We start from the raw sequence: 15,421 nt of genomic DNA, 5'->3' as shown, positions 1-15,421 counted from the left end.
CAGCATTTGGAGAGATGGGGGTGTCTCAGTGAACCACGACCTCTAGGTCCGGGGGAGAGTCAGTCACACAAACTGCACAGGGTCCCACTGTGAGTCCAGCACCCACCACCCCCACGCGCCACCCCACAACCCCGGGTAGAGGAGTCTGAACCTGGAGCCGCCCCAGCCCAGCCCCTTGCTTTTTGCGTCGTGGTATTTGTTCCTTCCTGGTGCCTGTCACTCAAGCACACTAGTGACTATCGCCAGAGGGAAAGGGAGCTGGAGGAAGCCAGGCTGGAGAGCAGGAGGGGCTCTGCGCGGAAATTCTTTTGCGTTCCTATGGGCCAGCGCGTCCGGGTGCGCGCATTCCTCTCCGCCCCGGATTGGGCGAGGCCTCCCGGCTCACACTCGCTCGCCCGCGTGTTCCCCGATCCCGCTGGAGTTGACGCGCGTCCAGCGCGTGCCAGGCCGGGGCGGGGGTGCGGGCTGACGTTCTCCCTCACTAGGGACGCTCGGGCGCCCGAAAGAAAAGGGTGGCGCTGCGCTCCGGGGTGGAAGAGCGGACAGCGCCCGACCCCAACGGGCCGGCCCCTCGCCCAGCGTCGCGACCGCCCTGCTTCCCGGCGAGCTGGATGGGCGGGAGTGGAGTGGCGGGGGGAGGGTGGAGACGTCCTGGCCCCCGCCCCGTGTGCGCCCCCAGGGGAGGCCAAGCCGCCGCCCGGCCCCGCGCAGGCTCCGTCCGGGACTCCCCTGCGGTCCAGGCCGCGCCCCGGGCTCCGCGCCAGCCAATGAGCACCGCCCCGCCGGGCGTGTCCCCGCGCCCGGAGCATAAAGCCTGGCGCGCTCGCGGCCCCGCACTCTTCTGGTCCCCACAGACTCAGAAAGAACCCACCATGGTGCTGTCTCCTGCCGACAAGACCAACGTCAAGGCCGCCTGGGGTAAGGTCGGCGGGCACGGTGGCGAGTATGGTGCGGAGGCCCTGGAGAGGTGAGGCTCCCTCCGCTGCTCCGACCCGGGCTCCTCGCCCGCCTTGACCCACCGGTCACCCGCAACCGCCCTGGCCCCGGACCCAAACCCCACCCCTCACTCTGCTTCTCCCGCAGGATGTTCCTGTCCTTCCCCACCACCAAGACCTACTTCCCCCACTTCGACCTGAGCCACGGCTCTGCCCAGGTTAAGGGCCACGGCAAGAAGGTGGCCGACGCGCTGACCACCGCCGTGGCGCACGTGGACGACATGCCCCAGGCGCTGTCCGCGCTGAGCGACCTGCACGCGCACAAGCTTCGGGTGGACCCGGTCAACTTCAAGGTGAGCGGCGGGCGGGGAGCGATCTGGGTCGAGGGGCGAGATGGCGCCTTCCTCGCAGGGCAGAGCATCCCGCGGGTTGCGGGGGGTGCAGCGCAGGCGGCGGCTGCCGGCCCTCGGCCCCACTGACCCTCTTCTCTCCACAGCTCCTGAGCCACTGCCTGCTGGTGACTCTGGCCGCTCACCTCCCCGCCGAGTTCACCCCTGCGGTGCACGCCTCCCTGGACAAGTTCCTGGCTTCTGTGAGCACCGTGCTGACCTCCAAATACCGTTAAGCTGAGCCTCGGTGGCCACGCTTCTTGCCCCTTGGGCCTCCCGCCAGGCCCTCCTCCCCTTCCTGCACCCGTACCCCCTGGTCTTTGAATAAAGTCTGAGTGGGCGGCAGCCTGTGTGTGCCTGAGTTTCTTCCCTCAGGGAAGGTGCCAGGGATGGGCGTGGACAGCAGCTAGGACACACATGGCTGGGACCTCTCTGCAGCTGGATAGGGTAGGAAAGGGCATGGGCGGGAGAAAGGGAGAGAGGAAGGAAGTTGAGCCATCGCAAAGTCCAACTGGAAAACCGCTGGAGCCTAGCGCGGTCTGAGGATGCATTTGCTCTTTCCTGAGTTTTATTCCCAGGCCTTTCAGATTCAATGCAGATTTGTTGAAATAATGAATGTATCCATATTTACATTTCTAGGCACTCTTGTGCCAAGAACTGGCTGGCTTTCTGCCTGAGACCTCACCGGTTTCCCAGAGGTCCTCCCAGATATGGGTGGTGGGTAGGTTAGGGAAGTCCCACTCCAGCGCGGCTGCTTTGATCCCCCATTGTCCCCACTAGTCTCCGTAAAACCTCCCAGACACAGGCACAGTTTAGATGAAATCAGGGGTGAGGGGCGCAACCGCAGGCCCCAGACAATTCAATAGGGGTTCCCCTTTCACCCCCAGGCCATCCTAGGATGCTCACAAGGATCCAGACACTGATGCCCTGGGGCTGGTGAGGTCAGGAGGTCGTCTCTGGGCCCAGCTCAGGGCTCAGCTCAGCACCCACTCAGCTCCCCTGAGGCTGGGGAGCCTGTCCCATTGTGACTGGAGAGGAGAGCCGGGCCACGGAGTCCTAGCTAGAAGGTCCCTCCTCCCTGCAGTGTATTTTCTCTTTGCTGAGCAGGCTCTCAGTGCCTGGGGTATCAGAGGGAGGGTTCCCAGACCTCGCAGCCATAAAGCCCTGGCCCTCAACTGATAGCAATATCTTTTCTTCCCTGAGCCCATGAATTGCCCTTGGTAAATACCTATGGCAGGCCCTCTGCCTGCGTTTGTGATGTCCTTCCCACAGCCTGTGAGTACAGTATGGAACTCTCAGGAAGACAGTGTCTTCATTATTTCATCAGGAAGAATGGAGGTCTGACCTAAAGCTAAAAATATGTCAAATGTACCTCAGTGGGCTGGTTGCAGTGCAGCAGTATTTACAATTAATTGAGGCCGGGCGCGGTGGCTCACGCCTGTAATCCCAGCACTTTGGGAGGCCAAGGCGGGCGGATCACAAGGTCAGGAGATCGAGACCACGGTGAAACCCCGTCTCTACTAAAAATACAAAAAATTAGCTGGGCACGGTTGCGGGCGCCTGTAGTCCCAGCTACTCGGGAGGCTGAGGCAGGAGAATGGCGGGAACCCGGGAGGTGGAGCTTGTGGTGAGCAGAGATCGCGCCATTTCACTCCAGCCAGGGAGACAGAGCAAGACTCTGTCCCAAAAAAAAAAAAAAAAAAAAAAAAAAAAAAAAAAAAATTAATTGATCAGAACCAGTTATAAATTTATTGTTTCCTTCTCCACTCCTGCTGCTTCAGTTGACTAAGCCTAAGAAAAAATTATAAAAATTGGCCGGGCATCGTGGCTCATGCCTGTAATTGCAGCACTTTGGGAGGCTGAGGCAGGTGGATCACCTGAAGTCAGGGGTTCAAGACCAGCCTAGCCAACATGGTGAAACCCTGTGTCTACCAAAAACACAAAAATTGGCCGGGTGCGGTGATTCATGCCTGTAAACCCAGCACTTTGGTAGGCGGAGGTTGCAGTGAGTCAAGATCGCGCGATTGCACTCCAGCTTGGGCAACAAGACCAAAACTCCGTCTCAAAATAAATAAATAAAATAAAATAAATTAGCCCAGCGGCTGGGCACGGTGGCTCACGCCTCTAATCCCAGCACTTCGGGAGGCCAAGGCGGGCAGATCACAAGGTCAGGAGTTCGAGACCAGCCTGGCCAATATGGTAAAACCCCATCTCTACTAAAAATACAAAAAATTAGCCGGGTGTGGTGGCACGTGCCTGTAATCCTAGCTACACAGGAGGCTGAGGCAGGAGAATCACTTGAACTCAGGAGGCAGAGGTTGCAGTGATCCGAGATCACACCATTGCACTCTAGACTGGGCAACAAGAGCGAAGCTCTATCCCAAAAAGAAAAAATTATAAAAATTATACATCAGTAGATGAATGGGTAAATAAAACATGGTGATCTACACATACAAGCGAATATTATTCGGCCATAAAAAGAAATGAAGCACTGATAGGATGTAGCTACACCTTGAAAATATTTGACAAGTAAAAGAAGCCAGACACCAAAGGTCACATACTGCATGACCCCACCTATATGTGATATCCACTACAGCCAAATCCATAGGAACCAAAAGCAGATCAGTGGCTGCCGGGGCCAGAGTTACTGTTTTTTTTTTTTTTTTTTTTTTGAGATGGAGTCTCGATCTGTCGCCCAGGCTGGAGTGCAGTGGCCGGATCTCAGCTCACTGCAAGCTCCGCCTCCGGGGTTCACGCCATTCTCCTGCCTCAGCCTCCCGAGTAGCTGGGACTACAGGCGCCCGCCACCTCGCCCGGCTAGTCTTTTGTATTTTTTAGTAGAGACGGGGTTTCACAGTGTTAGCCAGGATGGTCTCGATCTCCTGACCTCGTGATCCGCCCGTCTCGGCCTCCCAAAGTGCTGGGATTACAGGCTTGAGCCACCGCGCCCGGCCCAGAGTTACTGTTAATGAGTACAGAGTTGGTGTTTGGGATGACGAAAAAGCTCTGACCTAGATAGTGGTGATGGTTGCATAACACTGTAAATGTTCTTAGTATCACCAAATTTTACACCTGAAAAATGGCTAAAATGATAATTTATGTCGATTTTAGCACAATTTTTTTAAAACAAAAAAGCTATAAGGGGTAAAGCAGAGTCAGTGTTGCATACGCATTTCCTATTATTCTTGGGTTATATCCCAGGCACTCAGTAAACGTTCATTGCCCTGAAGAAACACAGCTATGAGTCAGGCACCTGACAGTTGTTATCCGTTTAATTCTCACAATCTGAGAAGAAATTGTCACCCTCATTTTATATAATAAATGAGAAAATAGACTCGGGCAAGCGTCACAATAGACTCAAGAGGCAGAATAAACTGACTTCCAATGACAAATGCATGCCGAAATTCAGTGTTATCATAATACATATGGCCGGGCCTGTAATAACCAAAACTTTGGGAGGACGAGGCGGATCACCTGAGGTCGGGAGTTTGAGATCAGCCTGACCAACATGGTGAAACCGTGTCTCTAGTAAAAATACAAAATTGGCTGGGTGTGGTGGCGGCGCCTGTAATCCCAGCTACTCGGGAGGCTGAGGCAGGAGAATCGCTTGAACCTGGGAGGCGGAGGTTGCAGTGAGCCGAGATCGCGCCACTGCACTCACTGCACCCGGCCAATTTTTGTGTTTTTAGTAGAGACTGAAAACTATATGGTGAACACCTAAGACGGGGGGGCCTTGGATCCAGGGCGATTCAGAGGGCCCCGGTCGGAGCTGTCGGAGATTGAGGCCGCGCGGTCCGGGCATCCGGGACCAGGCCCTGGACTCCAGGGTGGAGAGGCTGCAGCGCGGCGCCCCCTGGTGGCCGCGGGGCCCCTGGCCGGTCCGCGCAGGCGCAGCGAGGACGCAGGGCACGGCGGGTTCCAGCGCGGGAATGGCGCTCTCCGCGGAGGACCGGGCGCTGGTGCGCGCCCTGTGGAAGAAACTGGGCAGCAACGTCGGCGTCTACGCTACTGAGGCCCTGGAGAGGTGCGGCGAGGCTGGGCGCCCCCGCCCTCCGGGGCCCTCCCTCCCCAAGCCCCCCGGACGCGCCTCACCGCCGTTCCTCTCGCAGGACCTTCCTGGCCTTCCCCGCCACGAAGACCTACTTCTCCCACCTAGACCTGAGCCCCGGCTCCGCCCAGGTTAGAGCACACGGCCAGAAGGTGGCGGACGCGCTGAGCCTCTCCGTGGAGCGCCTAGACGACCTACCCCGCGCGCTGTCCGCTCTGAGCCACCTGCACGCTTGCCAGCTGCGAGTGGACCCAGCCAGCTTCCCCGTGAGCGGCTGCCGTGCTGGGCCCCTGTTCCCGGGAGGGCTCCGGCGGGGCGGGTGCGGGGGGCATGTGGGGCGGGTCCAGGCAAGTGAGCCTTGCGCGCTCGCCGCAGCTCCTGGGCCACTGCTTGCTGGTGACCCTCGCCCGGCACTACCCCGGAGACTTCAGCCCCGCGCTGCAGGCGTCGCTGGACAAGTTCCTGAGCCACGTGATCTCTGCGCTGGCTTCCGAGTACCGCTGAACTGTGGGTGGGTGGCCGTGTGACCCCCAGGCGATCTTCCCCGTGTATGAGTAAAGCCTCCCCAAGGCGCAGCCTTCTTGCCGTGCTCTCTCGAAGGCAGGACGCCAGAAGGCAGCGCCGCCCCGCCCCACGGAAAAGTAAGGGTCTGGGGCGCACCCCAGTGCCCAGATCCAGGCGCGCCTCGTCCCACCCCCAGCAGGTCTGGGGCCTCGGCCACGGGGGCACCGACCTGCGTGCGTTCTGACCCTCCCGAGTGCGGTGGCAGGTGGGGGCCGCGGGTCGCCCCGGGCGGCGGGCTGCGAGGACGGCCGATTCTGCCCATCCCGAGGGCGGCTGGCTTCGTCCTCCCCACTCGGGGTCAAGCACGCGGCCCGGGCCCACTGCGAGAACTCCGCACCTGCAGCGTGAACGTGCGCGGGCGGCGTCAGGACCCGGGGCGGACTCGGAACAGGTTAGGGAACAGCGCCCCCTCCCGGCGCCAGTCGGTACCTGCGCAACGCGCAGCCCCCTAATGGCTCCACAGCTGTGGCCTGGAATTGGGGACCTGGGGTGCCGGGGGCGTTGCGGTGGGGGAGGTGGGACCACCCCCAGCACCTAGCCACGTAGCAGGCAAGGTGGGCCAGGAGCCGACCCAGACCGCTGCCTTCACCCGACACCACTACGGAGAGGGAAGCTAGGCCTTCTTTTTTATATTTGTCCACATAAAACCAATCATGGTCATTGTAGAACTTCCGAAAACAACGCTTGCTGCACCTTCCTGTGTATCCCAGGTCCAGGGACGGGTGCAGCACATCCTTCAGCTCCCACGTGACACATGGCAAAATGTGTTATGTGTAAACAAGAACAGGACATGGCTGTCACCTCCAAGAGCACATGTGTAACACACACACACACACACACACAAGGCAGAGACAGGCCCCACCCAGACCCCTAACATTTAATGCGTAGCTGTTCTAGTCTTTCTAGGCACATATAGAGATGCTTTTCCTCAGAAATAGTATTCTCAAGGTGACACTGAGAAGTGGACAGGCCGGGCGCAGTGGCTCATGCCTGTAATCCCAGCACTCCGGAGGCCAAGGTAAGCAAATCACTTGAGGCCAGAAGTTCGCGACCAGCCTGGGTAACATGGTGAAACCCGTGTTTACTAAAAATACAAAAATTAGCAGGGTGTAGTGGTGTGCGCCTGTAATCCCAGCTTCAGGAGGCTGAGGCAGGAGAATGGTTTGAACCCAGAAGGCGGAGGCTGCGGTGAGCAGAGATCACACCACTGCACTCCAGCCTGAGAGACAGAGCAAGACTCCATCTAAAAAAAAGGGGGGGAGGGGAGGAGCTGAAGAAAATATTTGCTACACGTGGCAGATAACATCTCTACTACATTTGATCTCCGGGCCAGGCATGGTGGCTCACGCCTGTAATCCCAGCACTTTGGGAGGCAGAGGCAGGTGGATCACCTGAGGTCAGGAGTTTTGAGACCAGCCTGGCCAACATGGTGAAACCCCGTCTCCACTAAAAATACAAAAATTAGCCGGGCGACCTGTAATCCCAGCTATTCAGGAGGCTGAGGCAGGAGAATCACTTAAACCAGGGAGGCGGGAGATTACAGTGAGCTGAAATCGAGTCACTGCACTCCAGCCTGGGCAACAGAGCAAGACTCCGTCTCAAGAAAAAAAAAACAACAGAGAGATCTCCAAATTATCTTTCTTCTGGCCCTATACTCCCTATCCCTTTCTAGTCCATCAGCCTAACAGAAAAGCCAGAAGACAGGCAACTCAGATGGACCAAAGGCCAACGGACATTTGCAGTGATGTTCAAAGATATGCACCTAGCTGGGCACACGCTGGCCCACACCTGTACTCCCAGCACTTGGAGAGGCTGAGGTGGGAAGACTGCTTCAGCCCAGGAGTTTGAGACCAGCCTGAGCAATATAGGGAGACCTCGTCTCTACAAAAATTTAAAAACTAGCCAGGCGTGGTGGCGTGTGCCTGAGGTCCCAGCTATTCAGGACACTGAGGTGGGAGAATCACTTGAGCAGGGGGGGTAAGGCTGCAGTGAGCTATGATCGTGCCCCTGCACTCCAGCCTGGGTGACACAGTGAGACCCCGTCTCAAAAAAAAAAAAAAAAAAACCGGGTCACGTCTGTAATCCCAGCACTTTGGGAGGGTGAGGTGGGTAGATCACAAGGTCAGGAGGTCAAGACCATCCTGCACAACAGGGTGAAAGCCTGTCTCTACTAAAAATATAAAAATTCATTGGGCGTGGTGACATGTTCCATAATCCCAGCTACTCGGGAAGCTGAGGCAGGAGAATCACTCGAACTGGGAGATACAGGTTGCAGTGAGCTGAGACCCCGCCACTGCACTCCAGCCTTGTGACAGAACTAGACTCCGTCTCAAAAAAATAAAAAAATAAAAAATACGATGCACAACCAATATATTCATAAACAGGAGACAGATTAAATTATGGTAGAGTCACAAGGGAATACTGTGGACCCATCACAGAGAATTAGGTCAGTCTGAGCACAGACATGGAGAAATGCCAGGACCTTCATATAACAGATCATGCCACAGTCTATATGTAAAGCATAAATCAATTTTTATATTAACATAACCACAATAAAACTTGAAAATAGATATCAAATATTGGCAGCAGTCTTCCATGGGTGTGGGACTACAGGGATAGAGAAGGCAACTGTCACCACTTGATATAATCCCAGAAAGGGAAAGCAGTTGCGGGTGATTTTTCATTTGTGTCTGTATAGTTTTGAAAACTTTGCAGAAAACCTTACTGTGAATATTTATAGCTAAAATTGTATACACATACATGATTTCCTAGAGGGATGTTTACAGATGTGGAATTTCTGGGGTAAGTGTGCCCACGGCTATGGCTTTTGGGTAATATTGTCAAAATTGCCTTCATTTGTTTCACCAGTGGGGGGCCAGTGCCTGCACCCTTGACTGCTCTTCATGGTTGGGAGCTGACATTTGATTAGTGATGTCTTTTTAAAACTTAATCGGCTGGGGCCGGGCGCGGTGGCTCACACCTGTAATCCCAACACTTTGGGAGGCCAAGGCCGGCGGATCACGAGGTCAGGAGATCAAGACCATTCCGGCTAACACGGTGAAAACCTATCTCTACTAAAAATACAAAAAAATTAGCCAGGCGTGGTAGTGGGCTCCTGTAGTCCCAGCTACTTGGGAGGCTGAGGCAGGAGAATGGCGTGAACCTGGGAGGCGGAGCTTGCAGTGAGCCAAGATGGCACCACTGCATTGCAGCCTGGGCAACAGAGCAAGACTCCGTCTCCACAAAAAAAAAAAAAAAAAAAAAAAGGCCGGGAACGGTGGCTCACACCTGTAATCCCACCACTTTGGGAGGCTGGGGCGGGCTCATCACAAAGTCAGGAGATTGAGACCATTCTGGCCAACATGTTGAAACCCCATCTCTACTAAAAATCTAAAAACTGGGCATGGTGATGCATGCCTGTAATCCCAGCTACTTGGGAGACTGAGGCAGGAGAATCACTTGAACCAGTGAGTCGGAGGTTGGAGTCAGCTGAGATCCCGCCACTGCACTCCAGCCTTGTGACAGAGCGAGACTCCGTCTTAAAAAAAAGAAAAGAAAAGAAAACCTGTCCCCTAGCCCACCCATGAGTCCCCCTCTGCTGGGAACCACAAGGTTGGGTCTACGTTCTAGTTTCTCTGTCCTTGGGGTAGCTCGAGTCAGTCTGACCTCAATCATCCTGTGTGCTCCCAGAGCACAGGACCCGCAGCTGCTGCACCTTTGCACACAGGAGCAAGCACTTGGAGCCCAGGAGGCTCAGGGACCCTGGAGAAGCATCAGGCTCTCAGATTCCTGTAACTAGGTGTGGACACCCTCTTGGGCCTGGGATTACATCGGGAGCATCACTGAAGTTGGAAGAGCCAGACTCCATCCTCCCTGGAGATGTGGAGGTTGGAGGGAGCTGGCCCTGGCTCAAGGGCTCAGCCCACTTGGTACAGAACCCACCCAGAGGGGCAGATCTAGGGGAGCAGCTGTGGGCCCTCCACACTGTTGGGGAGACTCATAGGTCTACTCAAGTCCAGGGTAATTTGCACTCTGCCTTTTTTTTTTTTTTTGAGATGGAGTCTTGCTCTGTCACCCAGGCTGGGGTGCAGTGGTGCGATCTTGGCTCACTGCAACTTCCAGCTCCCGGGTTCAAGCGGATCTCCTGCCTCAGCCTCCCGAGTAGCAGGGATTTACAGGTGCCTGCCACCGCGTCTGGCTAATTTTTTGTATTTTTAGTAGAGATGGGGTTTCACCATGTTGGCCAGGACAGTCTCAACCTTGTGATCCACCTGGCTCAGCCTCCGAAAGTGCTGGGATTGCAGGCGTGAGCCACCGCGCCCCGCCGCATTCTGCCTTTTCAAAGCCACCCCTGCACAGGTGGTGATGAAGGCTGCACAAGGATGTAGATACACTTCAGGCCATTGAACTGTACGTTGAAAAAGTGTTACACCAGCACATTTTATGCACACTTTACTCCATCCTGGCCGGGCACGGGGATCTCACCTGACCTCAAGTGATCTGCCTCCCAAAGTGCTGGGATTACAAGCGTGAGCCACTGCACCTGGCCCTTCATTTTGGTATCTACCTGATGTAACGCAGGTACATTAGAAAGAACTGAGAGGTGAGTAACTTAATCAGCTCACATGGGACATGAGACAAACCACCTTTTTTTTTTTCTTTTTTTTTTTTTTGAGACAGGGTTTTCCTCTGTCACCCAGGCTGGAGTGCAGTGGCAGAATCAAGGTTTGCCTCAGCCTCCTGGGCTCAAAAGATCTTCCTGCGTCAGCCTTCTGAGTAGTAGCTGGGACTACAGGCATGTGTCACCACGCCCAGCCCCATAGGTCTCTGTTTTGTGCTAGTACCTTCAAAAGGGGAAGTGCGGTGTCACTCACCTGAGTCCCAAGTTAAGGCTGTGGTAGCAGCTGACCAGACAAGACAGCTTTTCCTAAATAAATGAAGGCAGAATGGGAGCCCCTCCCTCCTCCCCATTGGAGATGGGCAGCTCAGACACTCAGAAGGTTGTGTGGGACAGAGCAAACAGCATGCACACCTGGGTCCCGTCAGTCAGGTGCAGGGAATAGGAAGTGCCGTGCCATCTACTGGATGCCAGAAGACAAGACATGGCCCACGAGTAAAGTCATGGTTTCTGTGAGGCGATGGTGGCATTGGCACGGGGTCACAGTGAAGAGCCTCTAAGCAGAAGACAGCAGAGACCCCACTGCAGCCTCAGGAGGCAGTCGTCAAGATTTATTTATTCCTACTCAACATGACCCCAGAACACAGGAGCAACTCTGTACAATTCTAGAAACTCACAGCTAGCTCCAAAACAATAGAAATTTTAAACTACAAAAGATGAGATGTATTCAGCAAATATAAAGGGTAATTTTAGACTGTGTGAACGTTTATCAGATTATTTACAGCACCCGGGAGACGGGTTCAGATCTCGCCGGCCTCCTTCTCTTCTGACCTCCGTGAAGCCATCTTCCCGTTGGAGCTCTCAAGCCTCCAGTCCGGGGGCCCTCGCTCGCTCCGCCCGCTCTCCCAGGACTCCTCTCTGGATGCCCGCTCTCTGGAGAACCTGGGAATGGGAACCAGAGGCTCAGTGGAGGCTGCTGCCCCACTTCTGCTGGCCGCTCAGGTACGACGATGGACCTGCAGACCAGGCCAGGGAAGGCCATGCATCCCCTACACCCGGACATCCCCCACAGGCCAGCCAGACTTGCCACCACATATGGAGTGTTAAACAGCCATTAAAAAGTGACCTTTGCAAAGATTTTTAATAAGGACAGCCTTCACTGTAACATAAACAGTGCAAAGGAGAATACAACACTATATGCACAGAACATGACACTACGTAAAAACACAATGGAAAAAAAGTATCAAAAACAAAAACAAAAACCAAAACAGAGGTAAGCAGGGCCTGGTGAGGACGTAAGTCTCAGGCACTCTGTATGGATGCGACAGTGCACAGGCCCAGGGCGCAGGCTGGTGCACGTACAGCCCCTGCAGCAACACCTGGAGCCGCGTGAGCTCCTCCACAGCCCTCTCGCCTCTTCCCAGACCTGAGTCCCATTCGCGACTCCCCAGCCCTACTCCTGAGTGTGAGCCCAGCCCCATCCCCACCAGACACGGCCTCAGCAGACCCTGGGAACACAGAGAAGGGCTCACTCCTGGTTGCAGCTACCGAAGGAGTCAGAGTAGTTACTTGTATTTCGCACTCCGGTCCCGGGAAGCCCGACGATGTCCCCGGCTGTGGCTCCGGGAACGGCTGCGGTGGCGCCGATGTCTATCTCGGGACCGGGACCGGGACAACTTCCGTCGCTCTCGGGAGGTAGATCTTGACCGCCTCCGACGCCGATCCCGGGAGCGTGACCTGAAAAATCAGAAAGTTCTGAGGCTGAGACTCTACAGGTGCCAACACTACCAGGGCCCCACCCCTCAGCAGATTCTGCTCGCTGCTTTACTGACATTTTCCCCTTTACTCCCACAAATTTGGGTTTAAAATATTTCCATCAGTTCATCTCCAATGGTTAGGACCTTTCCAATGAGGCCTCCTGAAAACATCTGGCCTGGATACTCCTGTCACCCTGCAGGCCCCAACCTTCCCTCTCATTAACAGTGGGAATCCTCCATGGCACCAAGCAACCCCTTGCCCTGTGCCCTTCACAAGCCAGCCCTACCTGCCAGATAACATTTGTAAAGGCATAAACATTAAATGTTAAGAAAAATGCTTATGGAAAGAGATATTTGACTGACAACATTTTAATGGACCTGGAAACCTACCTCCTGCGATCTCTGGTTCTTGATCCCGACCTAAAAGGGGGAAAAAAAAGATGAACAAGGCCAGGCATGGTGGCTCACACCTGTCATCCTAGCACTTCCGGGAGGCCGAGGCGGGCGATCACCTGAGGTCACGAGTTGGAAACCAGCCTGGCCAACGTGGTGAAACCCCGTCTCTACTGAAAACACAAAAACTGGCCAAGTGTGGTGGCGGGCACCTGTAATCCCAGCTACTCAGGCAGCTGAGACAGGAGAATCACTTGAACCCAGGAGGCAGAGGTTGCAGTGAGCTGAGATCGCACCACTGCACTCCAGCCTGGGCAACAAGAACAAAACTTTGTCTCAAAAAAAAAAGTGAATGACTTCCCGAAAGCAGCCGTTCCTCACCCTCTCAGGGTTGGGGGAGGGGGAGGGCTCCATGTATCAGAAGGGAGGCACTGCCCCCAAAAGCCTACTGTATTCGAGCTGCCTGCATGTTCCCAGTTTGAATGGGAAGTGCCACTGCTCCCATCCCCACAGCCAGTCTGTGGCAGCCGCTCTGTGGCACACTCAGTGTCACCTGAGCCTCACAGAGGGGGCCACATCCGAGCATCAGACGCAGCCTTTTAACATTACAAGGGCCATGAAAAGTCTGCACCGACTGTGCTGCACCGAAGTCCTACAAATGACTCTCCAGTCTTTACACCCAAGTCCTATAAATGATTCTCCAGTCTTTACAACAGACTCCAGCACAGAACGTGCAGCCAGCAAGTGGGGCACACTAAAACACCGAAAAGTGAAAGCAAAGCCCTAAGTTCCAGACACAGGCTTCCTGCCAGGTGAGTCATCAGCTCATTCTGCCACACAACCAGCGTCTGAAAAAGGCAAGCTATGAGGCCTCATTTTGTGCCCATAAGCCATTAAGGTCAAGCGGCCCCATGTACACCCACAACACGCACGGCCTAAACATGACAGTGCATGTAAAAATGTCCAACTCCATGCAAAAAATGGATTGTGTGTTTTGCTTAATTTTTTTTTAGACTGTTTAAGTTTCTGTGCAATCAGAATCTCCTGCTGGATGATTAAAATCACAAACAGCTGGGCGCAGTGGCGCACGCCTGTAATCCCAGCACTTTGGGAGGCCAAGGTGGGCAGATCATGAGGTCAAGAGATCGAGACCAGCCTGGTCAACATGGTGAAACCCCGTCTCGACTAAAAATACAAAAATTAGCTGCGCATGATGGCGCAGGCCTGTAGTCCCAGCTACTGGGGAAGCAGAGACAGGAGAATTGCTTGAACCCAGCAGGTGGAGGTTGCAGTGAGCCGAGATTGCACCACTGCACTCCAGCCTGGCAACAGAGCGAGACCCTGTCTCAAAAAAAAACAACAACAAATACAATAAACATTCACCCTGAGTTATGCACTGAGGAATTCTTTCAGGAAAAGTGGTTTGGGAACCTTCCTGGACAACGAGCTGTGTCCAAAAAGATGTGGTTACTTCTGGCTCCTATCTCTTCTTTGAACTCCAATCAGACTCAACAGCCCCACCTCAAGACGGCCTCTCAAGCTGAGTATGGCCAGAGGCATCTTCTACTTCCCACCTCTTCCCACTGCAATACACCATACCCAGCCTTCCAACCTCACCAAGCAGCAACTCCAGGCCAAAAACCAGGAGACCAGCTTCATTTCCTCCTCTGTACACTTCACACACTACCAGCAAATCCCATCAGTTCTATCCCAGAACTTCCCTGGACTCTTTCCGCCCCTTACCTGGCTTAAACTGCCACCTCCTCCATCTGGATTCTCCTACCCAGCTCCCCAAGGTCCTGCTGCTTCCACGCCAGCCCAGCACGGTTGCCAAAGGGGAGCAGGCACCACCCCCTCTGTAAACAGGTGCCCAACAGCCCCGTAGCACTCAGTAAATCAACAGCAATGCCCACACACAGTCTTCAACAGCTTGGATCCCTTACCTGACTGCCATGCACACACAGCCCCGGGCTGGGCCGCGTTTTGTTGGACTGAATATGTTGTTTACTTCTTTCTTTTTTTTGGGGGGGGGGGGGGCGGGTGGAGTCTCGCTCTGTCTCCCAGGCTGGAGTGCAGTGGCGCAATCTCAGCTCACTGCAAGCTCTGCCTCCCGGGTTCACGCCATTCTCCTGCCTCAGCTTCAGGAGTACCTGGGACCACAGGCGCCCACCACCGCACCCGGCTAATTTTTTGAAGTTTTTAGTAGAAACAGGGTTTCACTGTGTTAGCCAGGATGGTCTCGATCTCCTGACCTCGTGATCCACCCGCCTCGGCCTCCCAAAGTGCTGGGATTACAGGCGTGAGCCACCCCGCCTGGCCTCCTTTTTTTTTTTTCTTGAGATGGAGTCTCACTCTGTTGGCCAGGCTGGAGTGCAGTGGCACGATCTTGGCTCACTGCAACCTCTGCCTCCTGGGTTCAAGTGATTCTCCCACCTCAGCCTCCAAGTAGCTAGGATTACAAGCGCCTGCCAGCACACCCAGCTAATTTCTGTATTTTTAGTACAGACGAAGTTTCACCATGTTGGCCAGGCTGGTCTCGAATGCCTGACCTCAAGTGATCTGCCCACCTCAGCCTCCCAAAGTCGATGGGATTACAGGCGTGAGCCACCAGGCCTGGCCTTACTACTTTCCTTAATAATGGCCCTGACTATTCCAAGCAACAGTGGAATGGAGAGACAAGGGAATGCCAGAGGCCAGTGCAGCTCATTCACTGCCAG

The 15,421-nt window shown here is 54.9% G+C and overlaps 3 protein-coding genes and 1 long non-coding RNA gene across 8 annotated transcripts in view; 2 read left to right on the top strand and 2 right to left on the bottom strand.

The window, feature by feature from the left end:
* The first annotated feature begins 806 nt into the window (after positions 1–806).
* Positions 807–1,669, top strand: LOC117097923 (hemoglobin subunit alpha). Its single transcript, XM_033236450.1, has 3 exons — positions 807–967; positions 1,084–1,288; positions 1,432–1,669. The coding sequence occupies exons 1-3, from the start codon at positions 873–875 to the stop codon at positions 1,558–1,560; spliced, it is 429 nt and encodes a 142-aa protein (XP_033092341.1). The 5' UTR covers positions 807–872; the 3' UTR covers positions 1,561–1,669.
* LOC117097925 lies at positions 1,494–6,988 on the bottom strand. The gene is made up of 3 exons (XR_004443099.1): positions 6,106–6,988; positions 2,553–2,669; positions 1,494–2,442 (listed from the first exon to the last, which is right to left on the bottom strand). It is a non-coding gene; the product is annotated as an uncharacterized LOC117097925 (long non-coding RNA).
* Positions 5,086–5,947, top strand: HBQ1 (hemoglobin subunit theta 1). Its single transcript, XM_033236452.1, has 3 exons — positions 5,086–5,348; positions 5,434–5,638; positions 5,748–5,947. Exons 1-3 carry the CDS (start codon positions 5,254–5,256, stop codon positions 5,874–5,876), a joined length of 429 nt encoding a protein of 142 aa, XP_033092343.1. The 5' UTR covers positions 5,086–5,253; the 3' UTR covers positions 5,877–5,947.
* Positions 6,989–11,122: 4,134 nt separating the features above from the next.
* The window catches only part of LUC7L (LUC7 like), a 49,238-nt gene continuing 44,939 nt past the window's right edge, over positions 11,123–15,421 (bottom strand). For 2 of the 5 annotated variants that reach the window (XM_033236443.1, XM_033236447.1), the window contains 3 exons: positions 12,702–12,731; positions 12,124–12,291; positions 11,123–11,496 (listed from right to left, as the gene is read on the bottom strand). In XM_033236443.1, the coding sequence (XP_033092334.1) occupies positions 11,355–11,496; positions 12,124–12,291; positions 12,702–12,731 (340 nt within the window). In that variant the 3' untranslated portion in view covers positions 11,123–11,354. Of the gene's footprint in view, positions 11,497–12,086; positions 12,292–12,701; positions 12,732–15,421 lie in introns of all 5 variants that reach the window. The other 3 variants (XM_033236446.1, XM_033236445.1, XM_033236444.1) reach the window with 3 other exon arrangements.

This window comes from Trachypithecus francoisi, unplaced genomic scaffold, assembly GCF_009764315.1.
Source record: "Trachypithecus francoisi isolate TF-2019V2 unplaced genomic scaffold, Tfra_2.0 Lachesis_group15, whole genome shotgun sequence".
NCBI classification, from domain to species: Eukaryota; Metazoa; Chordata; class Mammalia; order Primates; family Cercopithecidae; genus Trachypithecus; species Trachypithecus francoisi.
Note: the sequence above shows the minus strand (reverse complement) of the source record. Positions and strands in the feature narration are given on the sequence as shown.

Excerpts from the sequence above, each read along its gene's own strand:
- LOC117097923 (XM_033236450.1), top strand. The coding sequence starts at position 873 with ATGGTGCTGTCTCCTGCCGACAAGACCAACGTCAAGGCCGCCTGGGGT. Across the intron at positions 968-1,083 it reads GGTGCGGAGGCCCTGGAGAG|GATGTTCCTGTCCTTCCCCA; the intron begins GTGAGGCTCCCT and ends CTTCTCCCGCAG. Across the intron at positions 1,289-1,431 it reads TGGACCCGGTCAACTTCAAG|CTCCTGAGCCACTGCCTGCT; the intron begins GTGAGCGGCGGG and ends TTCTCTCCACAG.
- HBQ1 (XM_033236452.1), top strand. The coding sequence starts at position 5,254 with ATGGCGCTCTCCGCGGAGGACCGGGCGCTGGTGCGCGCCCTGTGGAAG. Across the intron at positions 5,349-5,433 it reads GCTACTGAGGCCCTGGAGAG|GACCTTCCTGGCCTTCCCCG; the intron begins GTGCGGCGAGGC and ends TTCCTCTCGCAG. Across the intron at positions 5,639-5,747 it reads TGGACCCAGCCAGCTTCCCC|CTCCTGGGCCACTGCTTGCT; the intron begins GTGAGCGGCTGC and ends CGCTCGCCGCAG.